General features: G+C 42.6%; 2 protein-coding genes across 5 annotated transcripts in view; both read right to left on the bottom strand.

Moving 5' to 3' along the window:
* SLC16A4 (solute carrier family 16 member 4) overlaps nt 1–10,627 on the bottom strand; it is a 33,111-nt gene extending 22,484 nt beyond the window's left edge. The window contains exons 1-2 of one of the 4 annotated variants that reach the window (XM_014740126.3): nt 10,085–10,627; nt 972–1,017 (exon numbers count right to left, since the gene is read on the bottom strand). The gene's annotated coding sequence lies outside the window, so the exon portion shown is untranslated. Of the gene's footprint in view, nt 1–971; nt 1,231–4,574; nt 4,659–10,084 lie in introns of those variants that run through there. The other 3 variants (XM_023641441.2, XM_014740127.3, XM_070267230.1) reach the window with 3 other exon arrangements.
* A 5-nt stretch (nt 10,628–10,632) lies between these two features.
* On the bottom strand, nt 10,633–16,482 carry LAMTOR5 (late endosomal/lysosomal adaptor, MAPK and MTOR activator 5). Its single transcript, XM_014740219.3, has 5 exons — nt 16,174–16,482; nt 14,802–15,328; nt 13,717–13,778; nt 11,632–11,749; nt 10,633–10,960 (listed from the first exon to the last, which is right to left on the bottom strand). Exons 2-5 carry the CDS (start codon nt 14,834–14,836, stop codon nt 10,900–10,902), a joined length of 276 nt encoding a protein of 91 aa, XP_014595705.1. The 5' UTR covers nt 14,837–15,328; nt 16,174–16,482; the 3' UTR covers nt 10,633–10,899.
* Between the last annotated feature and the right edge of the window lie 8,637 nt (nt 16,483–25,119).

The raw sequence follows: 25,119 nt of genomic DNA, 5'->3' as shown, positions 1-25,119 counted from the left end.
ACAAGGGCTGCCTCACCATAATGTCCCCCTTAGCTCTGTGTACTCCATAATCATGGTCTAAGCAGAACCATGGGATAGATGAGGAAAAGCTAATGAAAGGCTGTGATTTGAGGAACATCAAAGCTACCGAAGAAATCTCTCTTCCACCAGTTTGAATGGCATCTAAAAGGTGACCACTCAGTTTATTTAAGGCAGGAATTACAAAGGACTTAGCTGCAAAGCCTGACCTCACTGATTGTGGGGTGGCTGCTCCGAGCGCCGTCCTCTGTGTCCTCCTCCCAGGCCTGTAAGCCAAATGGTAGGGGAAGCTGTGCCTCCCTCTGGTCCTCTGGGTGAGCTCTTGACTTCAGAAAAATAAAAAAGGGAGCAGGAGCCAGGGAGCCATGGGTTTAGGAATTCCCTTTACAAAGCACTTGCTAAAATGAAAATATTCTAAGGGACTAGACAGACATGAAAACAAAATGCAATGACTGTTCCAGGACCAGAAATAAAGTTGTAAAGGACATTTTGGGAGGTCAGTTGCAGAAATTTGAATATAGACTGTATAGTAGACAAGGTTAAATCTCTTGGATGTGATGGTAGTCTTGTGGTTCTGTAGGAGAACGTTCTTGTTCTTAGGACATATATACTAAAAAGTATCCAGGAGTTACAGTCTGCTGCCTTCTCACAAATGGCTCAGTAAAAAAAAAAAAAAAAAAAAATATATATATATATATATATATATATATATATATATATATATATGAAGAGAAATAGCAAAAAGCAAATGTGAATGTTCTGAGAAAGGGGTACAGCATTCTTTATTTCCCACTGTCAGGTTGGGAGGCAGGCTGTATTTTACTGGAAAGGAGAAATTGCTGGCAGGGCCTGTGGAATGGCCGTCTGGTGAGCATGCCATGGGGGGAGAGATGCCGGTCATTCAAAACGTTATAGAAAATCAACCCCAACACACAATCCCGTTTTCATCTTACCTTTGATGTGGTGTTCAGCAAAGGAATCCTACACAGATGAGGGAATCTGGAAAGAAAAATAAATCGTACAATTTTCTAGAATGTTACTCTTTTTCCAAGGTGTTTCCTTCTGCTGTACTGTGAAAACAAGCAAGCATTGTAAGAGCTGGGAAGGTTAGAGCCAATTTAGGCATTCCTGCCAGTGGACTTTACTTCCTGAGGGGAGGAGGCAAGACTGTGATTTGACATCATCCTAGGCCCTCTCCACCCACACTAACTCAGAAGGTAGAATTTTTCACCACAGGCTCAAAAGCAAGTGGAGTAAACCAAGTAGAAAATCCTCTTGGTAACTATTGTTAAATTAATTAACAAGGAGGCCATTAGACTGAGGTGGCTCTAATGCCATGGTGGCCTATGTAAGCAAACCAAAATCTAAGCCTATAAAGCTCACAAGGTTATGAAATCCAAAACCCAAAGACAACCAATCACAAACTTAGGCTCTAAGATACAGCCAATTAATAATTTCCTAGCTTTGCCTCTGCCTTTTCTCTATATGAGTCTCTCCCTGAGTGCCTGTTGATGGAGGGCACCTAACCACTTCCGGTTTGCCACTGCCCAATTTGAATCGATGTTTGCTCAGAGAAACTCTTAAAATTTTTAATATGCCTCAGTTTACGTGTTAATAGTTCTGGTGTCAGAAGAGGGAACAAAGGAGGGAGACCCCTGACGACTCCCAGGAAGAATGAGCAACCAGATGTAGGTACCCGCTGAGTTCATTGAGCTTGCTGCTTTCTCGCTGCCTCTGAAGGTCTTGGGTAATCCTTCTTGGATCCTAGCTCCATAGGTTTTGCATTATGAACTTTCAGACTTTATTCGAGCATTTCTTTTTCCAGACTGGATCCAGAAACCAGTTGGAATCAGACTGGGTCCAACTTAAACTGGACTGGGGCCAGTGTGAGGGCTCAGGTGAATAAAATTTTGTTTTAAGGCTGAACAAGTAAGTTAACCTTACCAAAGTTAATCTTAAATTACAGTGGCCACAGTGGAGAACTTTTAACCTAGGTAAGTTTATCCATTTATGAGGTGTCCTAGAGAAAAAGGAGTCTCAGCCAAGCGCTTACTGTAAAGGATAGAGGGAAAATTATTTTTCCTCCTCTCCAGTTTCTGGTGACCAGGATGAGACCTGCTGGGACACTCCACTCACTCCAGAACCTACAGATGGGATCCTGAGAAAACTGGCAGAAGCTCACAAAGGGTGAAAATTTTTACCAAAGTCAGCTCTCCTGGGTCTCTATCTATGGTGCCTGGTTGAGAGAGGAAGGTAAAATTTCACGTTGTCTCTTCCTTTCCAAATTTGGATTGGCAGGAGAAAACCATTTGTAAGAATTAGATCTTTGAATTGGGGCTCATGAATTTGCATTTGGGTATCCACTGGTTATCCATCCTTTCTCTCCCAGTGACAGCTGTTTCTTTCTCATTTGTCTTGCTTTGTGTCCTGAGAACTTGGCTTGGCTTTCTGTCTGTTGGGGCACTCAGGTTGTCAGTTCTTTAGGTACAGGCAGATCAGCTGTCAGGTTGGGGGCTCCAAAAATGTGACTGGACAGAAATGTGGGTTGCACCTCATTTGTGGCTAGTGTCCTACCAACTGTTGCCAGCTATCAGGGGAATTGTCCAAGTCTTTCTTTCTTTTGTTATCTTTGGAAATGGCTGTGGTTCTTTTGCACCCTCTTGGGGATGCCTCTTGCATCCATGGTTAAGCCATAAAAGGCTACTGGTTTTGAGTCATTTGTTAGGGATATCTTTGGTTGAAAAGAAAAAGAAAAGAAAAGGTTGTTCAATACTGCCAGGAATATTTACTGTTTGTCCCACCTAAAACCTGTTAATAAGATATTTGAAAGGATTTATTTAGTGAGCTCTATGGTCAGAAGTTGGCCAAATTGGCAGCTGATATTCAGAGCCTCAGAGGAACTCTTTCTAAGGCCTTCTCTAAGCTGAAATGAAACTATGTACCCAGAGGGAAAGAGAAACATTCTGAAGCCACTGTGAAAGATTTACTAAATCACAAAGACACACAGTTCTAAATATAGAACATAGGAAATCTCCTTTATATAAAGAAGGGAACTGAAGATCGTGTAGTTGAGTGAGAGAGTCAGCCTCTTGATATCATTCAGGTTGAGGAATTAAAAACTGTATTTATGTTACAAATAGAATCTTGACAGAATGTAAATGCAGCTCTAGAAACAATTCAAAGCCCATCTCTTTTATTTACCAACTCCCAAACTCCCCTATTCATCTGAAAAGGCTTGCAGATATTGTAAAACATCTGGATTTAGGGAATAAGAGTCCTCCTGGGTGGATCTTACATCCTTTCTCTGTGCCTTTGAGATGTGAATGTTCTACCCAGTGTTTTCTGGAACTGGGAGCTTTTTCTTTGAAATGCAAACTTCAGGGAGGTAGTTCTTATCAGAAGAACAAAAAAAAAGGGGGGGGGGGAGGCTACTTGGAAATTAGGGAAAAATTATACTAAGTTAAGTGCTGGATATTTATTGAATATCTAGGTCACTTCCAAATAAGATAAAATAATGAAACATTAATTATTTGATACGTTTATCTACTTTTGGCTTCTTATTACAGAAAAACTAAAGACATTTGGGTCTATTGGTAAATGTGTTTTATGTCACATTGAAAAATTTACTGAAGAAAAATATACTTCTAGAAATTATAAAAGGTATTTCTAAATGTGCCAATCCACAGAACACCAGTGTAACAGTCCATAATTGCTTACTTCTTAGTTTTCACTAGAAATTAAGGATTCTAAAGGTTAAGAATTCTAATCATTATATAGAATTAATACTACTTAGAAATATAAGGGTGAAAGAAACAACTGTGTATGAAAAGTAGGTAAGGAAAGTAGAATGTGTTTTTTTGATAAGGAAAGGTGTGAAGGATATTTTTATTAAAGTCTTTTTGTCATTTACAGACAGTAGTTGTTTTATTCTGATGCTTTTGTAAAAGTGCTTCATCTTCAGAGAGTAATGGAAAGGACTCTGACAAATACCCTAGAATACAGGTTTCTGATAACTTTAAGATCATAAAACTGAACTGGGTAAGAATTTCCAGATTTAATAGAAAAACTGGATTCAAGCAGAACAAGAATTAATAACATGAGATTAAATGAACTAATGAGGATGATTATAATTTTTTTACAACTTTTCTTTGAAACATTACTTTGAAACATTGCTGGTTCCTCAATGTTTCATTTTCTAGATTTAAGGAAATCTTTTTCTGAAGCAATTTATGATTTAAAGCAATTTGGTATAGTATATCTTTGTAAACAGAATTGGAACACTTACTTTTTCTCCCTACCTGGTACCTTTGAAATTCAGAAATTTGTTGAGTATTCTTATTTTCATGACAATATAGTTATTTGCATAAACTCAATAAGAATCTACTCTTAAACAGGACACAATTGGAAATGTTGGTTATATTACCAAGGCTTTGACTAGAACGTCATATTTGAGAATATGCAAATATGCATAAAATCACATATGGCTAGACAGTTTTAAGGAAATAAGGTTGACTTTATGGAGCCAATAAAGGCCCTTGGAAAAACTGGTCTAGTACCTTGTTTATAGAGTTCCCAGCATCCTTACTAGGTGAGTAATGAAGGTTACTTCTCGGCAGGCCCAGGAACCTCAGGATATCTTGGGGACCTTGAGAAGAGAGGAATGAACCCAAATCTACAAGTATTCCTGGCAGAGTCTGATGGTGAGTCCATGACTTGCCTTCTTAGTCTGAAGAGGCTTTAAAAGTCCCATTTAAGATTCCTTAAGAAAAGTTCCACCAAGCAGATTTAACAAGAAACTGTACGGTCAATCACTATTCTTACAGCACCTATGTAAATAATTGGGCCAAGTTTAATGAGATTAGACTTATTTTGCAAACAAATTAGTCTTACTGTGATTATCTTTGAGAGAAATGAGTGTGATTGTAGAGAAAAAAAATTCTTTCAGTAGAAAACTATAACACAACTTTGTGGATATCAGATTCTAGTCTTGTTCATTGTCTCTGAGGTTTTGTTATATACCTGTAAAACAGACTGGATCCTGAATTCTTCTAGTTTTCTCAAATATCTCGCTACCCTCCAAACTAAGATTTCCAGTTTTCTCCCAGCCTTCTGATATGAAATCACTAAGAACAAAGACTGCCCTTGAACCTTTTTGGAACAGACCATACCAAGTCATCAGCCAAACTTCAGGGGCTTGAGCCTTGGGTCCACATCTCCCAATTAAAAAGGGCTCCTCCGGACTCTTGGAACTGCACACCATCTGGAGATCTAAAATTAAAATTGGCTAGGGAGGTTCCTCCCTAAAGCAGACAACATCTTGAGGGTGGACAGCTCTCCCGAGATCATGGATCAACATCTTCATTTCTAATGTGAAACCTTTATGCCTTTTGTCTTTTCAGTACTTGCCTTCTCTCTCTGTTAATGCACAGGAAGACAGTGCTCCTGAACTCTGGCAACTATCACTGAGTCTACTGCTAAGGCTATAGCCACATAACAAAAGTCTCTAGGCTTTCTGGCTGAGGCACTTTTAGATAATAGAATTGCTTTAGATCACTTGTTGGCTGAACAAGGAGTCGTCTGTGCAATAGCAAGTACCTCCTGCTGTACCTGGATCAGCACCTCTGGTATTGTAGCAAATATAAGAAATTAAACAAGCCACATGGCTAAAGCAACAAGAGACCATTAGACTGAGTTGGCTTTATGCTGTAGTGGCCTACATAAGCAAACCAAAATCTAAGCCTGTAAATGCCTCAAGGTTACGAAATTGAAACCTAAGGATAACCAATCACAAACAGCTAACTAAGCTTTAAGTTACAGCTGACCAATAATTTCCTTACTTTGCTTCCACTTTTCTCTATAAAGCTTCTCCCCAAGCTCCTGTATGTGGAGCACTCCTAACCACTTCTGGTTTGGTGCCGCCCAATTCAAGCTGATTTTTGCCCAAATAAATTCTTACCATTTTTAATATGCTTCAGTTTCTCTTTTAACAGTATGCTTAAGGCAGGGGGTGGAGCGCCAGAATCCTGATACCTTTGCCTCTGCTGTTCCTCCAGGAGGTCCTCGGGACATGCTTATTTTACAGAAGAAAATATACAACTCTCCCAGAGTTGGGAGGTACATTTCCTGGGCTACAAATGGCAATCTTCAGTAAGTTCAGCCTATTTGTATGACCTTTTGTGTATTGACTAAAGATTCAGGTTGGTAATTTGGAGTTACAGGCCCCATTTTAATTGCATTTTTTTACACTTGATTGCTGTAACTCCAAACACCTTCCATGAAAGGTATATACTTGTGATTTTAATGAAACTTTTTTTCTTATTGCATTTTGGAAATGATTAAGGCTGAGTCTCCTAGAAAATTACTGGGATAATTCAGCTCTCTTATCCCATTTCCTTCCTCTTCTCCACCCTCCACATTAAAGAAGAAAGTCAATGGGAAATTGCCTTTGATCTCCCCAGCACCAACATTCCAAGTTTTAAACTAGAGTGTATTTTAGGCCAAAGTGTGTTTTTCTTGTTTTATCTGGAAAATATGCACATATTTATGCATGTTCCTTTTTAAAGAGTAAAGGGCTTCTCAGGCTTTTAAAACCAAACTCTATAATACCTTTTGATTAAAGTGCTAGCAGAACCACAACTTAGTGGTTTGGGAAGATGCTCTATAAGTGTAATGGTGGAAAAGATTATGCAATTATGTGATGCTGGTGGTAAGGATCAAACAAACCTTCAGCAGAAGGCAAACATCCAAAAGAGAGAAGGTGAATGCTTTTCAGAGGGTTGTTTGTAGTTAGTAACATATTCTAGAAAGCATTTTTTAGTAAACATCTGTAGAACTGATTTTTTTGTGTGTGGGTGCTTGTTGCTCTTTCAAAGCACGGCTGTCTCTATGATTCTGATCACAGGATGAGATGAGGCTGGGCTTTATATTGGTAGAGAGCTCTGATGCTGAGGACCGGGGTCAGGTTTGAAATGTGGCAGAAAGAGGAGTTATTCATAGAGGCTAGGAGGGCTGCAAAGTCCTCAAAGATGAGCACCTTGAAGCGTATCTTTCATACAATAGGCTTTGAGGCATAGTGGAAAATACAGACTTGGTTAGAATCTTAACTTTGCCATTTTTAAGCCTGCAGACTCTGGGCAAGTTACCCTCTCTGTTTCCAAACTTATAAAATGTGGCTAATATCATTTTGCAAGTTTGCTGGAGGACTAACTATATATATAAGGTGACTGCACATTAACAGACCCACTATTGGTACTTAGTTCATTAAAAATGGTTCTTATTGAGCCAGCCCTGATGGCCTAAGGGTTAAAGTTCAGCATGCTCTGCTTCAGTGACCTGGGTTCAGTTCCCAGGTGCAGAACCACACCACTCATCTGTCCGCAGCCATGCTATGACAGTGGCTCACACAGAAGAACTAGAAGGAATTAAAACTAGAATATACAACTATGTACTGGGGCTTTGGGGAGGGAAAAAAAAGAGGAAGATTGGCAACAGATGTTAGCTCAGGGCAAATCTTTCCCAGCAAAACAAAACAAAACAAAAAATGGTTCTTATTAATCAGGTGAGGCCTAATATCAAGAGCAAAGAGTTCTTAAGCCACTTTTGAGATGTTAGTTAACATTTTGGCATCTGTATCAAATCAACTTAATGAAGTTTATAAGTCTTTAACAAAACACAAATAATTCCCTCAACCTCTACTTCTCTAACTCTTGTCCCTAAAGCTATTCAGCAAGAATGCAGAACAATTTCCTAAGTCACTACTATCACCCTCATTCCACTGTCAAATAAAGCTTGTAATTTTTAGCACACAGGGACTTAAGAGTATAATGCAGCACTAACATCTAGAATTAAGAGATTTTATTTTTAACTGAATCTTCCCCTGTCCTCATTCAATCTTTCAGCAGAGAAGTTAAGATTTCGGGGGGGTTCCAATGATTCCCTAAATTATGAGTAGATCACTGTGCCTAAAGTATTTGTACAAACAATATGGTTTATGCTGAACACTTGCTTTCCTTGTGGGAGTTTAGAATTTTGAGCAAACTCCAGGGAGAGGGTACCTATATGGTGATACTATATGGTACTATAAGGAATTGGCTCATGTGATCATGGAGGCTGAGAAATCTAAGATTTGCAGTCAGAAAGCCAATGGTATAGTTCTAGTCTGAGTCCAAGTCTGAGTCCAAAGGCAGAAGACTGGTGTCCCAGCTGGAAGACAGGCAAAGAGAAAGAATTATTTCTTACTCAGCCTTTTATTCTATTCAGGACTTCAGCAGATTGGATGAAGCCCATCCACATTGGGGAAGGCAATCGACTTTACTCAATCTACTGATTCAAATGTTAATATCATCCAGAAACGTGGCACACACACCCAGAAATAATGTTTAACCAAGTATCTGGGCACTCCATGGCCCAGTCAAGTTGATATATAAAATTAACCATCTCAGGGGTGGTCTTGGGTAACCCCCATCCAATCCTACTTTAGCTCTATAGTTCAGCTCTGTACAGACTAGAAAATACTTTCTCCAGCCCTGAGCTCTTTCCAGCACAAGTCTTAACGTTTCATCAATAAAATTGGGTGCACTACACCCTACCTCAAAGGTTATTACGAAGAATAAATGAGGAAGTACGTTCATTTATTCATTTCATTCGATCCAAGTGCCTCCTGTGCCAGGCACTGTGCTAGACAGAGGGGATATGTGCAGGCAGAGGGTAGCATGATGGGGCACAAGGGTGGGCAGGGGCTGGATCATGCAGGGCTTGGGAGACCATGCTAAGAACTTCAGATTTTGTCCTAAATGCAACGGGAGGTCCCTGAAGGGAGGTTCAGCACTGTGCCTGGTACACAGTGAGCACCCAGGACATGTTTGTTACTAAGCATTACCACCAGGATGTCGTATCAGAAATTCGACATATCTAAAGTCAAACCCAATCCTCTCTTCTCTGTAATTCTTCCGAGTTGACTGCTTCTTTCTAAGACACTCAGTTCTTCCTATCACTTAGACAATTCAATTGATCTTTAATTCTTCATTCTCTTTTGTTCCTCTTCTACCAATTTGTTCTTTCAGTTGTCCCTCATATTTGATCCTGAGCTAATTATCTTGCTGAGCCTACTTCTTCCTCTCTAATATGGGGATCATACCTCAGAAGACTAAGCGGATTAAATCAGCTAAATGCATGTGAATTGCTTACCCTGTGTCTAGCATGTAGCAAGAACTCACTAAAGGTTGACTTACTACTTGTGCTACAAATTGCAGATACGTACAGAAGAGGAAGCAGTTCTTGAAAAAATGAGCCCTGTGTACCTCAGATTAATCTTAAAGCTCAACCTCGAATCTCAATTGTTCCAAACTCCATTTGTTAACAGGATAGGGCCTAGGATTCTTAAAAAGCAATATTCCAGTTCCTTGAGGTATTTGCCCTAATGTCCAGCTTTTTCACCTCCTACCTCCCTGACCAAACTAAAGCATTTAGTATTACATAAATATTCCTTTTGGTTTCTGACCTGTCTTTGCCATTGCTCCTCCTCCTGCCTGGAAAGGCCCAGTTCATACCACAAAACTCTCCTGCATATATTTACCTATTTGGCAAGTACTTAGGCAGTGTCTACTAAATGCTGGGACTGCTCTAGGTGCTTGGGATACATCTGTGAATACGACAAAGCTCCTGCCCTCAAAGCGTCTATGCTAGTGGGGAAGACAGATAATGAAACAAACATATATATATGTTGGGTTATTGGTAAGTACAGTGAAAACATACATGCATATCCCTTCTATCAAAGTACAAACTCAAAGGCTGGAGCCAGGTCTTATTCAGAATCTTTGTTTCCTCACATAGCACCTTATATTTGTAGATGCTTGATATTTTTGAATAAATAATATTCTGGAGACTTTTTAATACTGTCAAATATTAAATTGCTACAGAGCAACAGGAGTTGCATTCAAATTCAACAAAATGAAGTCTTCTGTGACTGCTTTTGCATCAGTCTGTTGTTGAAAACTACAAACAATGAAGAGAAGATAACGTCCTATACTTTCAAATGGTAGAAGACATTTTTGTGGCTTACACATACCTATTTCTGTAGTGGTCTGAGTGTTGCATCATTTAACGACGAGGATATGTTCTGAGAAGTGCATTGCCAGACGATTTCATCGTTGTGGGAACATCAGAGTGCTAGATGGCACAGTCTACTGCACACCTAGGCTATATGCCTCTAATCTTATGGGACCACTGTTGTAGATGTGGTCAATCAATGTCGTTATGCAGCACATGACTGTACATGCTCTGAGCTGGAATCTTAAGTCCAAATGGTGACTCTAGTAATCCCTTAGCCTTGGTTACACAAATGCAAAATGGGGCAAATAACAGTACCTACTATTTAGGGTTGTTAATGAGAATTAAATGAGTTGCTGACCTATGTTAAGTACTTAATGATATTACCTATTATGTTATTATTATGGGGTACAAGTATGCTTGATTTCTTTTAAATATCCACGGACACTTCTGTGAGAATATATGTACTTCAGGAAGTGTCTAAAAGAGAAGAGAAGAGTTTGGCACAAGGACCTTTTTAAAAGAAATTATAATTTGTTAACTGAAAAAACGAACATTTGATAAGAGTTTAACAAGCTTTCCTCCAACCAAATTTATTGAACATAACAAAATTCTATATACAAAATGACCTGGACCTGCTGCTTCAAAACATGATCCTTTCTTAACTAGTAGTCATACAGTGTCAAAAAGCAGCTTACTCTAAAATTAACAGAAAAGTGCTCAATGTACATTAAATGAATGGCTTAACTACTGGAACTTTAATGTTCTATAAGATAATTAACACAGATAAGATCAAGTGCCTATGACACGCTGCTGCAGAACTGACAGGAGACGTCAAGAAGCCATTTTGTGCACTGCCACTGTGATGCCATCATGTTTCTGGATCATAATGTTCCTGAAAGGCAAAGTGGAAGATATTCAGTAAAATGTTCTATGTGAGAGTCAGTGCAAGATTAAAGATGCTGTTTGGTTTAGAACACAACTAAAAAAATAATATTTATCATTTTCCTATGTATAAAAGCAATACATGAACATTACAAAACACTTGGGAAATATAGAAAAGTGTAAAATATAAAAATTAAATGAATCCTATAATCCTATCAGAGACAACCACTACTAATACTTTCCTGTTTTTTAATCTGCATGTAATATACATTTTTTCTCTTTTTACAAAACTTATCATACTGTGCCTAGTTTTGTATTCTGCTTTTTTTCCACTTACTATTATTCTGAGGACCCTCACGTAGAATATCTTTGGTATTTCTATTACTACAGAAGTAGTTTCTGTTGTTTGTTTAGTCTTCCTCTGTGCTATTTATTACTTTCTTTTTCTTGATAGACTGATGTCATGACAATCCTTACTCTTCATTAAATGTCATTGTGATGTGAAAGCACAGTAGCTTCAGAGATCAATCTATTTGCTCCTGTGGTCCAAAGGGTGAAGACCCTCCCTCAAAGTACTTTGAATGAGGAATCCCTGATGAACACACGGCAGGCCCCAGTCAAATTTCCCAGGGATTTTCCTGAATAAAAAGGAAAGGAAGGGATCTGCTGACATCTACTCACCCATTATCTGATTCTAGACATACCACAGGAATATCAGTGGGGTCCGAGGTTAGCTTAGCTGCTTGCTGGGCTAGAACAGATATCACCCCAGCATGCTCATCTGATAGGGTCCCACGGCCTGGAAGAGAGAGATGAGATGAGGCCACCTGATTGTCCAAAAATGATTATAGAGCTATAGTAGTATCTTTCATTGAAGTATTCACAAAAAGAAGGTTCAGTTCATGGTCTCTTAGGTTAGGTACTGACATGAAATGATTTTGCCCTGATACAGCTGGTTACATCAGTAAGAAAGCCAAACAACAGTTCTTAAATCAATAAAGTCATAACAGACACTCAATCTTCAAAGTCATTCTCATCACCATCTCTAAACACCTTCTCACGCATATAAGGAAGGTGTAATTCACATCAATTTGAAAGTCATAAATTCATTTTACAGGAACCTTACTGAAACCAACAACAAGTTCAGAGGTGACTGACAAAAAGCAGTCAAAAAAGGCAAGACGCTTGTTGAAACAAATTAATTCCTCATGGGAAATCTGACTTCCTTTTACTGACTCAACCTCAAAGGATATAAAAGTCTTTCGTCAGGAGTTCAGCTGTAAGATCACCTTGACAGCACATGGGAATATTCTGTGAGCAATTACTTCCACTAGAATAAGCTGGCTGCTTTCAAATGTCAACAAAACTGGCTTTTTATTAATGTTTGTTTTAGCCTGTAGCTAATAACTAAATCTTGGGTCCAGTTACAAAAAGTGGTCACTAAGTTTACTCCACAATATATTTCTATATATACAGGCAAGACAAGCCTAAGTGCCTGAGGGTGAGTCAGGTGACAGACACGCCACTATGGCAGAGTCAATCAATAACTAGTGTTATAGGTAATATTCAATCGATAGCAAGTGTTATAGATAACATTAACTAGCCAGATCCAGTGCAGTCTTTCAGGCCTTGAAGGTTTCTGGAAGGAACTCATTGAGTTTTAGACCTCCACACTTGAATTTCAGCCCTTCCGTTAGTGAACCGGGCAACCGCCTCAAAAGAAAATCTGCCTTTTTTCTCCCAACTAACTGATTTGTGTGTAAAACCTAACTGGCTACACGGATTACCTCCTTCAGTTACCCCCCCAGCTGAAATTCAGAGCTTTAAAAATCCCTGCAGTAGGAGTAAGGAGTCCTGGTTTTACTAGTCCTGACATTAACTGGCCGAATGCTTTAGTTATTTACCTTTCTGGGTTTATTTCCTTATCTGTAATTGTTCCCCATGATTGAATACTATGTCTGGGTGTTTTACACATATTATATAATCTTATAGCATTGTGATTAAGAGGCTTTGGAGCCAGACTCAAATCCCAGCTCAACTAGCTGTCTGACTGCGGATAAGGTACTCCACCTCTGTACCTCAATTTCTTTATTGACCTCACAGCGTTGTTAGGAAGATTAAATTACTTAGTATATGCAAAGCATTAGTATGGTGTCTGGCACATAGTAAGAGCTCAATAAATATAATTCTATAATTATTATCATTATTAAACAACAACCAATAAGAAACTGAGGCTCAGAAAGGTTCTTTTTGGTCCAAGTTCACACTATTGAGAAATGCCAGAGCAGGGAGTTGAACCCAGGGCTGTCCAACTCTGAAGTCCCTGTTTTTACTGCCTACTCACTTACTGTTAAGTGTAGTTGGACTGAAAAATAGCACCATCCATCTTGCAGAGTGACTGTGAAAATCAGAGATAACGTATATAACGCCTAACAGTCGCAGCATATACCATACATTCAGTAAATGGTAACTGTTGTCATTATCTGAAGTCCTTTCTAGATCCAACTTAAAGTGACTCCAACACTATTTTAGTAGAAACAACTGTGTGGCACTAGAACTGCACAGAACATTCCTACCTTCACACATACCAACGGAGAAATTTTAAGTTTCTGATCTTGTTATCTGGAGATAATCTCTACTCTCACCAAAGTACCCAGAAAGTGGCAGGGTAACAAGAAATAAAAATGAGAGAATAACAGCACACTAGGCTCCCAGTCAACATCAAATGCTGTGCAATCCACCAAAGGGCTGACGTGAGATACTCACAGCCCAGATTAAGCCCTTGTGAATCTGTGCACAGGACTCCAACGATGGATGGATTCTTCATTCTAATTCCAGGAACACAGGAGGGATGAAGCAGATGACGTGAGAAAATGAATTTAAATGATTATAACAACACATACAGGATTTCTACGGACCAGGCAGTGCTGAAAGTGCTTTCAAGGGGCCCAGCCTGATGGCATTGTGGTTAAGTTCGCAGGCTCCGCTTCAGGGGCCCGGGGTTTGCAGGTTCAGATCCTGGGCGGACCTACACCGGCTCATTGCGCCATGCTGTAGCAGCACCCCATATACAAAGTAGAGGAAGACTGGCCCGGATGTTAGCTCAGGGACCATCTTACACACACACACACACACAAAAGTGCTCTCAATCAGTGTTTCTCCATCTTTTTTCACCATCGCCCCCATCCCGACAAAAATTAAATTCTAATTAGCCAATTTAAACAGTTAAACTAATTTCTCTCTAATGAAAGAAAAGACGATCAGGTACTGTTGAGCTTTGGAGGGCCACAAACACTGCAATATCGAGGATTTTGCTGCCCTCGTTAAAAAGGCATGCTTTAGCATACAAAGTCATTTAAAACTGTTGAAAGACTTAAGTAACACGCGTTGCCTCCTGGAGAGGAAGTGGGAAGCGAGGGGCACTGGTGCGAGGTAGGCGTTTCCCTGTAGCCTTCTTCCACTTTTCCAGTTTTGGATTTTACGTAGATATTACTCATTCGAAAAATTTAAGGGATGTCTTTCATCTTCTTAAGCACCCAGTACTGGTTACGCACGGAAGGGAATACGTGCGTGTGTTTATGTTTACATCGCAAGGCTCGACTTTGCGCGAGTGGTTTCCCCTAAATTAACCCATTTCCTGAAACTCCTGAAGAACGACCCTGGCCATACAGTCAATCTCAACAACAGGACAGGCGATTTGGCCGCGGAGGGTCGCTCGCTCGGGACGGGGCGGAGGCCCGGCGGGATTTTAATTTTAATTCTAAACGGCGGGGCAGGGATCACCGTCTCACCCCGCGGCCCGGGGGACGCCGCGCGACCTCAGGACAGGCCCAGGAGGCCGCCCTACTCACGTGTCCTCTAAGTGCTGCTCCAAAGTCGCCTCCATGCCGCCCCGCCGTCCGCCCTCGCCCAGGACCCGCAGCTCCTCGCGTCCACCGCCTCAGGCCCCCGAGCGCTCCTCGGTCACATGATACGAGCGGGGCGCAGACGGGGACGGCGCCTCCAAAGGGACAAACTTCGCCTCGCAGCGTCCGCTTTGAATACGGGAAGACGTCATTCCGCTTCCGCCGCGCGAGCAGGGCCGAGAGTTCCGCTGCTGGCGCGGCGATCCGCTCCGGAGCCGGGAGGCGCGGGTTGTTCCCCAGGAGAGGGGGCTGCAGCCGAATCTCGGGGCCTGGCCTGTCACTTTGTGTCGGTGACTTAAGCCTTTGGATTCGGATTCAACCCGCTCCGAAACGTCGGGCCAGATCTTAAGTTTTATAATAATCCGGCCGGTCAGGCAGGGTCTGATCCGCGCGGTGGGGCCGGGACAGAGAAGATACAGGACCCCGGCGAAGGGGTCCACAGGCTTGTAGAGGAAAAGACATGCACACAGGGCCTGGAGGACGGGATGGAACAAGGTTAAAACCCAAGCTGGGTATCGGGAAAGTGTCGGGATTTTAACGAAGACTTTTGTTCTTCCTTTGGCGGGGGCGCGGGAAATTTTGGGAAGTTAGGTGAACTTGGAAAGAAGACAGTAGGACTACTTAAAAATCATTTTTTAAAAAAGTTAATTATAAAAGCAGTTGTAAAAATAAGGGAAGAACGCCACCCATCGTCTCTGTCCAGGATGACTATTAATCTCTCGAAGAGTATCCTTTCAGCCCATTGTCTTTGCAAATGTATACTTTTAATGTTTTTTCTTTTTTAAGCTAAATTGACACAGATACTGGACATACAATTCTGTAGCTGGCGTTTTTCACAGAATTGAGCAGAAATGTCTTTCCACGTCAATAAGTATTCATTTATATCCTTCGTAATAGGTACAAAATATTCTATATTATAGCTGTACCTTAATTGATTTAACCAACCCCTTATTAACGTGCAACTGGGTTGCTTATAGCTTTTTTTGAAGGGGAGGCTATTACAAATGCTAGGTGAATATCCTTGTAGCTAAATATCTATGCAGTTTAAGATTTTCATTATGATAAGTTACTAGAATGGAATTACTGGGTCAAAAGATGTGGACATTTTCAAGACTTTTGATATACATTTACAAATTGCCCCCCAGAAAGGTGGTACCAATTTACGCTCAGATTGGTAGCATTTTAATGCAAATGGGAGTATGTTCATAGGCTCTCCCAGCCGCCCGAAGCCTCTACCCGCTCCCTGTGCTTAAGTCCTCCTGACATCGCTCCTAGATCTACGTTTTCTCCGACCCTCTCACCTCCAGCTTTTACTCACAGTCTACCTTCTGGTCTGGGGCCGAGCTTCAAGGCTTCTCTGGACTTGAATTCAGTCTCTCTTCATTCCCTGGCTGTGATGGCAAAACTTGCAGCTTCCTTAAAATTCTAGGCTTGAATATTGTAATTCAGGAGTTTTAGACTCCTGCCCTAGAAAAATTATTTATCTTAATCTTAGGAATAACAATATGGGCCATTTAAATTTTGGAAAAAGCAGTTTAAAACTACCCTTAAAAGACAGCTTTAGAAAACGTAAAGAGCCAACCTCCTTCCCGCCGAAGTCCTGCTGGGGAAAGGGCGGCACTGCAGTACCGCTCCCTTGTGGTCCCACGCGGTGTAAAGTTTTGCAGGGCTAGGACTTAGCTCCGGCTTTTTAACCACGAGGGCAGTCACGTCCAATAGTGTCATGCGAGCCACATCTGTAATTTTAAATGATTTGGTAGCCACACCAAAAAAGTAAAACAGGTGAAATTAATTTAATAAATTTTATTTATTCAAATAATATCTCCAGAATATTATTTCAACATGTAATCAATTGAAATAATACTGAGATATTTTACATTTTTTCGTCTGTACTAAGTCTTCAAAATACGGTGTATATTTTACACTGATAGCACATTTCAACTCAGACTGGCACATTTCAAGCGCTCAATAGCCACGTGTGGCTGGTGGCTCCTATGTTGGCTACTGCAGCTCCAGGGTACCTCTGATTATCTCAAAGCCAGATCAGTGACCAAAAGATTCTGAGCAAAGCAGACCATTGCTTTTCAAACTGTAAGGAAAGCCTCTGAAGGGAAAACGTGCAAGCAGGAAGAGGATGACCGCTGGCCCACACATCCTTGCTGTCCCGGAGGTGGGAGCACAGATTACTTCACACTATCGCTCTTTCTCTGCCCTGCGGCTATTTTGCCCCTGCCCAGGTAGGCAGAGGGAGCAGGGTAACTTATATAAGCAGGGAAAGTGCTGGGGGTCTGGGGTGATGGTTGGAGGTGGCTGACCGCTAGTTTTCTACTGTCTTCAGCTTGTAGGGTATTTGATGATTCTTTGGTCTCGGTTTTGAGTACTGATAAGCATTTTTTGGGTGACTGGAAAAGTCCCATGACACCCATATTAGAGTACTTGTGTCCTTGTCTTGTAATTTTTTATATGTTTACTTTTCAAGGACAAGAAGAGCATCTTCTCCATTTCTGCATCTTGACTGCTGCAGGGCACAATAAGGATCCAGTAAATATTTATTGAAGAATCTCAATGGGTCTTTTGGGGAAAGGACTCTGTGATGTGAAGAACCTTTAAGTCCTGAACTTTAATCACCTTTATCCTCTTTATTCTCCTCTCCTCCGTAAACAAGCTCTTGAAAATGAAAATCCCAGGGGAGTCTGGCAGAGAATGCCCATGCCCACATGTCCCAACTGAGAAGTGGGAGATGAGAAGCTGTGTAGGGGGAACCAGACCTTGTAGGTCATCTCACTGCTGTTGGCCTGAGACCCTAACCCTTCTTCCTTGACCTCTCAGGAGCAGAATCCTCTTGGAGGATTGATTTAAGAAATGCCACTCCCGTAGAGAATCTAGCTCTCTTTTGGGTACAGAGAGCTCTGCTACCCTAGGACCGGCCCCATTGGTCACTCTTTCAAGTGCTTAGGGTCACAGGCCTGAAGCTGGGCTGGGAAATGGGCCTTCTTGTGCCACCAGGGGGCACCACGGCCATGGAAAACTCTGCTCAGGCTGGAGGATCCTAGATGAGGGAAAGGGACCAAGAGTCTACTGAGTACAGCTTGGTGAGGATAGCACTATGCGAGATTGGTGGCCTTGGAGTCAGAGGCAGAATTGAATCCTGGCTTGGCCACTGCCTAACCTTGTGACCTCAGGCTCAGGGGCTCATTGGTAACATGGGAGTACCATTACCTGCCTCCTCAGGTTGTGGGGAGGACTGTATGAGATGTTCTGTGTAAGAGGGGCTGGTGCATTGTGGGAGTCCATAACTAAACTTTGCTAAATCTGAGTAAGAAGACCTGTCTGTTTCCTCAGATTGCTTACAGTCTTGGGGAGGACACACATTGGAAAATAACTAACAGTTCGATGAAGGTGAGAGCTGAATGCCTGCCACAGACCTCAGGCGATCCAGGCTTCTTGCCGGCGTGAGCTCACAGGGCTGGAGTTACACAGCTGCTCTATAAAGCTGTCTTAAATGACATAATTAAATATGTTTTCTTGCACTTTTCTATGGTATAAAAATTATAAACTACAGTGAGAAAGAAAATCACCTGAAGTCCTCGCTCTAACCCTAATGACGTGAATGTGAATGAGCTGCATAGAATGGGATAGGGTTTGGATGAGGTGGAGGTGGGGAAAGGCATGTCTCAAGGTTGACGAGAATCTTGCCAGCTAAAGCATCTCACTGCAGGCGAGCTACCAGATAGGCCCCCGGCGGGGGACATACCCCTGCCTTCTGATAGTGGACACCACCTGAGAGCTGAGTCCTCCGTGCAAAGCCTGATTCCTCATCATCGTAACAGCAGTAATATCGTTTACACAGAGCGACAGCTGCGCGCCAGGTAATTCCCAGGCCTCGTTAGTCCTCATGACCTTTTTGGAGTAACTACTGTCACTATTCTCCTTTTACAGTTAAAAAAAACCCCTCAGGCTCAGAAGATCAACTCCTCTCACTTCGTCAGCGACACAGTTCTAGAAATGTGAGAGGGATCTGGAGGCCCAGCCCAGACCTCTCACTCTGTAGAGAAAAAAATCTGAGGCTCAGAGAGGGGAAGTGGCTAGTTTGGAGCTTAATTTCAGATCCTTAATCTCCTATCCAGTTCTAACTGTATTGTGCTGCCAGAGGCTATCTTAGAGCTTTAGTTAAACCAATTTCAGAGACGTTCTTTGTTATGGGTTCAATATGTCTCCCCAAAATTCATATGTTGAAGTCCTGACCCCCAGTACTTCAGAATGTCACCTTATTTGGAAATAGGGTCTTTATAGAGATAAGTTAAAATGCGGTCATTAGGGTGGACCCTGATCCAATATGACTGGTGTCCTGATATAAAGGGGAAATTTGGACACAAAGACACAGAGGGAAGACAATGTGAAGAGATGGAGAGAAGATGGCCATGTACAAACCAAAGAGAGAGGCCTGGAACAGCTCCCTCCCTTGGCCCACAGAAGGAAGCAACCTTCCTGACACCTTGATTTTGGACATTTAGCCTCCAGAACAACAAATTTCTGTTGTTTAAGCCACAAAGTCTAGGGGTGAAAGTCAGTGTCTGTGATAATCACAGACATTTGGCAGCCCTTGATAATAGAAAAACTGGTTGAGAGGGTCGCCCTCCCAGAGACAAAAGGGTAGAGTGGATAATCTTTGCAGCTTGCTCCCGACCTTGATATTTGGCTAAGACATTTTCCTTCCGTTGGCCAACAGAGGTGGCATGACCCATTTAACTGTGATCTTTTCGAGTCTGTTTTGTATCCCTGAGCCTGGCTTACAGAAGGTGCTCAGTAACTGTGTATAGAGGGAATGAGTGGGCAGATGGGCTGCTGGCCGCTCGAATCCAAGCCTCTCCAAGCAGTGAGCTGGGCAGGGGAGTAGGGTACAGGCTGTCAGTGGATAGAAGTTGACGTCAGGCACTGCCTCCTAAAGTTTACAGCTGAGCCCCAATTCTGGAAGACACAAGCAAAATATATTCTAGATGACTCAGGGTTGGCTAAAGAAGTTCCAGCTCAGGAAGCGATTTTCCTGCTGCTTTAATAATTTTGCTATTGAGGATAAACGAGGTGCAGACTTCCGTATCCAAGTCTTCATTAGATGTCCCGTTAATGCAGCCGTGACAAATGGGAGGGAAGCCCTTACGAATACAAAAAAGATCAACCCGGTGTAAAAGATCGTAGACTAGGGAAAAGAAAATTTAGAGGAGCTGATAAAATACCCTGTCCTTAATTGGACTCTCTGCATCACACATCAAATCAGCCTTAATGCCGAGATTTATTGGCTTTGGAATTGAGTAAATGAAATAAGTGCTTGAAAATGAATGGAAAAGAAATTACCTGTATTAAAATGTATTTGCAATGAGGTCTGTGCATTGATGGTTTTAGTCAAATGCAGATTTCAGCTTCCTTTGCTATGTCTCACTGTCTACCTGGCATGCATCCCCTTAGCCCTTGGTGGGTTTCAGAGAACATGCTTGTGGGGTCACAAGATGTACCATTGTCAATAATCTCTGCCATTGTCCTGGAAAAATCCTTCTTGGGCAGTGAAATACCTTCGTGTCTTTATTTCACCATCTGTGAACTTAGTAAAGTGTCACTGGCCCTTGCTTCACAGTAGAGAATGTTGTGAAGACAAGATGACCTGCCTAGTTCTGCCCATCCTGCCATGGAGAGCAGAGCGAAAGCTTTCTTATTGACTGCCACCATCTATCTTGGAATCCATGTTTAGCTTCAAAAGCTTATCTTCTATCGCAACATTTAATTAACTTCTGGTAAGACCTTGGACAAGTCCTCTAATGCCTTCATAGCTCAAGTTTTTTTCACTGTCAGTGAAGATAAGAATAGTACCTCCCTCCTGGTGGCGTGTGAGAATTCCATGAGACATGCATGTAAAAGCCCCTAGCACAGCCCTGGGCACCGCTGCAAGCAGTGAACAAATGAGACCTGTTGTTGCTAGGACCTCGAGAAATGAGAGCTGGGGCAAATTTGAATTAGACTATCATTAAGTGTTCTTAGTTGTAAGCAACAGAAGCTGACTCTGGCTTATGGGGTAGGAAAGGAAGTTTTAAAATGACGTTGGGTAGCTTATGGTTGCTCCTTTGTTGGGAGGGCTGGAGAGCTCAGTCTAAGCCTCCAGCGACAAAGCTCCAAACTCCCGTGAAGAAAACACCCTGCTGCCGGCCTGACTGCCGTACACCCAGTGCCGTAACCACTGCACCCCTGGAGCCACACCCCTTTGCCGCTGTCTGGCCAGCAAAGTGGGATTTTCTCGGAGCCTCTGAATTGAGGTCTTGTGAAGGTAAATTTAAGCGATGGAGCCTGGATCACGTGCCCGGCTTTAGTTGCAAAGGAGGAGGAGGCTGAGGAGGAAACATTCTGCTTTCTCTGTTTTGAAAGGGCCCTGAACCCAGCAAAGGTATTCACGAGGGGCAGCAGGAGAGCATCTCAAGCATCTCTACAGAAGGCTTCCTGCTTTTGTGAGGGAGAACTCTTGGGCAGGACAGCCACAGCCTTTCCACAGCTCAGACAGCAACTTGCAAAGGGGAGGGCAGTGCTTTCTGTTTTCTCTTCTGCGGGAGCCCAGTGTATATGGAATTCGAGAACGCTGGTCATTTTGCTTTGTGCTCCTAGAGGTAAGGGCTGTAAAAGTGCATTTCAGAGTCTGCCTGTCCGCCAACTTCATGCTGTGGCCTCACTGTAGATCTCCAGTTCCATTTCTTTATCGATTTCTCACTCCTAATTTGCCAAATTCTATGCTGGGAGCAATAGTGGATCAGGCAGAGTTTCCTCAGTCATGGGGCTTGTGTTCTGAATAAGCTAGAGAGAATGAAAACAAACCCAAGTCCTATTTTGGATAAGAGAAACTCTTCAGGCCAATGGTCATTACCAATAACAACCTGCACGTTTGTCCCTGCCTGGAGCCTGGGGCCAGGCACTGTGTTTTCAGGTACCAGACTCCAAGGAGAGGACTCAGTAGGGCAGGCATCGGTCCCTCCCCACACCTTTCAGGGACAGAGCTGCTTCTGGGAAGGAGAAGATGAGAGACAGACAGACAGACAGACAGGAGGATGAAAAGAGAAACCAAAACCTCAGGGTCAAGGTCTTTTCAGAACTTGACAGTTGTGTCTTTACCCTCCATGGTGCCTAGAAGAGCATCTGGCACACAGAAGATGTTCATAAATATCCGTTCTAGTAGTGAAGAAATCCCCTGTGGAAATCTCTTAGGAAACTGAGCCCCTCCAACCCTTCATCTGTACGATATCCTAGCTCCCAAGAACCAGTTGAAATGGGGGAAACCAGTGTTAACAGCAGTGGACAGTCTTGCTAACTTACTTGATGCTACAGATTTCACCTCTCTAGGCCTCAGTTTTAATATCTGTAAACTTGATTAACTTCTCAAGAACTTTTTCAAAAGGTAAGTTTTTGAATTTACTTTTTTGCTTAAAGGTGAAAAATTAACATTTACCCAGCACATCCATTCATACACGTTCTCATTTTAATCTCGCAGTCATTCTGTGAAGGATCTCTATCCCAATTTTTTAGATAAAGTAGCTGAGGTCTGGAGAGGTCAACTAACTTGTCATGGTCATAGAATTTGAAAGTGTCATGGCCTTGGGACTTTAAGGCCAGGGCCCGCCACTCTCCAGGATATAGATCCCAGGTGAGTCAGTCCCTCTGCAGCTCTTGTCTTCTCAACCAGGTTAGACAACACAGGCCTGTGAGCCAGTCCCGTAAAGTGGCCAAGGGCTGCTTTCTCCCCATCTGCCCTGCCAGCAGTGGGAGGACTTGTCCACGTGCCTTTGGCCACCACACAGTAAATCAATTCCACATTAATTCTGGACCATCAGCATTTTCCCTTAGGAGAAAGTAGAGGCAAGAGACTAATGTCTCATTGATCTTTCCAGTTGCCAGAAGGGAAGTCAGATGAATCTAATCCCATCTGTCAAGGTAGAGAAGGGCTCCTCTGAAAGCAGCACGGATTACTTTAAGGAGATAACAGTTCATCACTCTCTGGACAAGCCAATATGAAATTGGGGCTTACCTCGTTGATGAGTTGGTAGAAGCATCGATCAGCAAAGAGAGTGTCTAGGAAAGTGAGAAGCAAGTTCCCTGGCCCTTTTTCCACTTGTCCTTTCCCTAAGACTTCCTGTTTTTTATATATACACACCCATACAAACAGGACAGAATCCACCCTGAGCCCCAAGAAAGAGTCAACATGTGTTGAGGATTGATTCTTGCCAGGTACTGTACTAGCTGTTTTATATTTACTGTCCAGCAGCTTTATGAGGAGTTCTTGTTAGCACTGTTTTACAGATGTGGACCCTGAGGCTTAGAGGGGTTGAGTACTTGCCCAAGGTTACTCAGCTAGTGAGGGGGCGAGTCAGGTGCAGGCTGGCCGCCCTTGAGCCTGCCCTCAACCACAGCCAGCACGTGCAGGTTACTCAGCCTGACAACAGGCCCAGACAGCCCTGCTTCGAGACCATCGTGCCTTCTCTGCACTCCACTCCCTCCTTCCTTGGTCAGCCCCTTTGGGAGACCTGCTGACCCAAAGGGGAATGTGCCCTTTACAAGTTATAGAGGCTGAACCAAGGCTGAGGGGTGGGAACACCTGGAGACCTCGGTCAGGGTGTCTGGACAGCAGAGGCTCAAGGAGGGGTGGAGGGGTGGGCAAGCCAAAGGCTGGGGGTCTCAGCAGCAGGCGGGGCTCAGGCTCTGCTGAGACTCCTCTTGGTGACTGCTGTGCATGAATTGCCACGGAGGAGAAGTGAGGACAGTGACAGTCTCAGCCAGGCAGGAACCAGGACATCCAGAGTGTCCAGCTGCAGTGAAGGCTGCTGTGACCACTGGGAGCTTGAGAAAAGTCTGTGGCCCTGGGATGGGAAGTTCAAGTTAGGAAGGCCTGGGGACCACAACAGTGTGATCTCAAAAACCCAAGGAAGAATGTGTACACCCGAGATCCTCAGAAAACATGAGTCTCAACGTTAAATTCTGACCTTTTGCTTCATCCAGAAGCATGCATCAGAGAGTCCCACGAGAGGGGCTTCACTGGCAGCCTTGGCTGGGGACACACGCTGCCAAAGCAAAAGTCACTCGAGGACTGCAGTTTTCATTCTCTGTGGCCAGAAGTAAGTTTCTAGTTAATACCGCTTGGGATCCAACAAAGATGGCTGCTCTGTCTCGGGCTCATTTGCTGTTTATCCCTGTGATTGATGCTGGTAACATTTAGAGTCTGTCAGGGAGATATTTCATGGATGCCCCATGTGGCAGGATGGAGACAGCCAGGAAATGCAATTCTGTAGTTAAGGCAGAATCGGAGATGAATTGAAAGTGTTGATGGAAAGGCCCAGACCCTTTCTAACTTCTTGTGGGGTAGGGGAAGGGGCTGAGGGGGAAGTGGAGGCCTTGGGAGGTGCTGCACTAAGCTGGGGTTGTAGCAGGGACCTGTCGTGAAGGGCTGTGATGAGAAACAACATATGAGAGAGGTAAGAAGCTTTTTTCTTAGGCTTACTCGTGTAAAAGTATCCTATCTGTGCTGGCCATTGGACTTTGCTGGCTAAGATGTCCAAGAAAGGAAGCAAATCGGAAGGAAGTGCTCTTTGCCTTTCCTGGAGTCTTCAACGTCTGCCTCCAACCTCCGTTTCTACCTTCCAAACGTCCACCCATTAATCATAAGGCCAATCTCAAAAGTGAAAGGGCTTCTGAATCCCCCAACCAGAAGTGATCTTCACCCTGACTCCCACACACTTGGCACGTTACTATCAAAACGTAGTGTTCAAAGGTTTGAAAACATGGTTCTCATAAAATATAGACTGGACAGCTGTCAAAGATTCAGTAACTCGTGAATGAGGGAACCGGTAAGATGACAAAGCTGGGTCAAAGAGCGTTTTGAGGAACAGGGTGTTTATAAGCACTTAAAAAAATGTTTGAGTAAAATTTTTAGGTTAAAAACAAAACTGGTTGCCCTCACATATGTGGTCAAATGATTTTTGACAAAAGGGCAAAGGCCATTCAGTGGGGAAAAGACAGTCTTTTCAAAAAATGGTGTTGGGAAAACTGAATATATACATGCAAAAGAATGAAGTTGGGTTCTTACCTTACACCATATACGAAAGTTAACTCAAAGTGGATCAATGGCCTAAATGTGAAAGCTAAAACTATAAAACTCTTAGAAGAAAACATAAGGGAAAAGCTTCATGACATTGGATTTGGCAATGATTTCTTGCATATGACCCCAAAAGAAAAAATAGAT

The sequence above is a fragment of the Equus caballus genome, chromosome 5 (genome assembly GCF_041296265.1).
Source record: "Equus caballus isolate H_3958 breed thoroughbred chromosome 5, TB-T2T, whole genome shotgun sequence".
Lineage (NCBI taxonomy): Eukaryota > Metazoa > Chordata > Mammalia > Perissodactyla > Equidae > Equus > Equus caballus.
Note: the sequence above shows the minus strand (reverse complement) of the source record. Positions and strands in the feature narration are given on the sequence as shown.

Bases quoted from the DNA above. Each gene is read 5' to 3' on its own strand.
- LAMTOR5 (XM_014740219.3), bottom strand. From the start codon at position 14,836: ATGGAGGCGACTTTGGAGCAGCACTTAGAGGACAC. The intron at 13,779-14,801 runs GTGAGTAGGGCG...TCCTGGAATTAG, and splicing joins GAGCAGCACTTAGAGGACAC to AATGAAGAATCCATCCATCG. The intron at 11,750-13,716 runs GTGAGTATCTCA...TCTCTCTTCCAG, and splicing joins ACAAGGGCTTAATCTGGGCT to GCCGTGGGACCCTATCAGAT.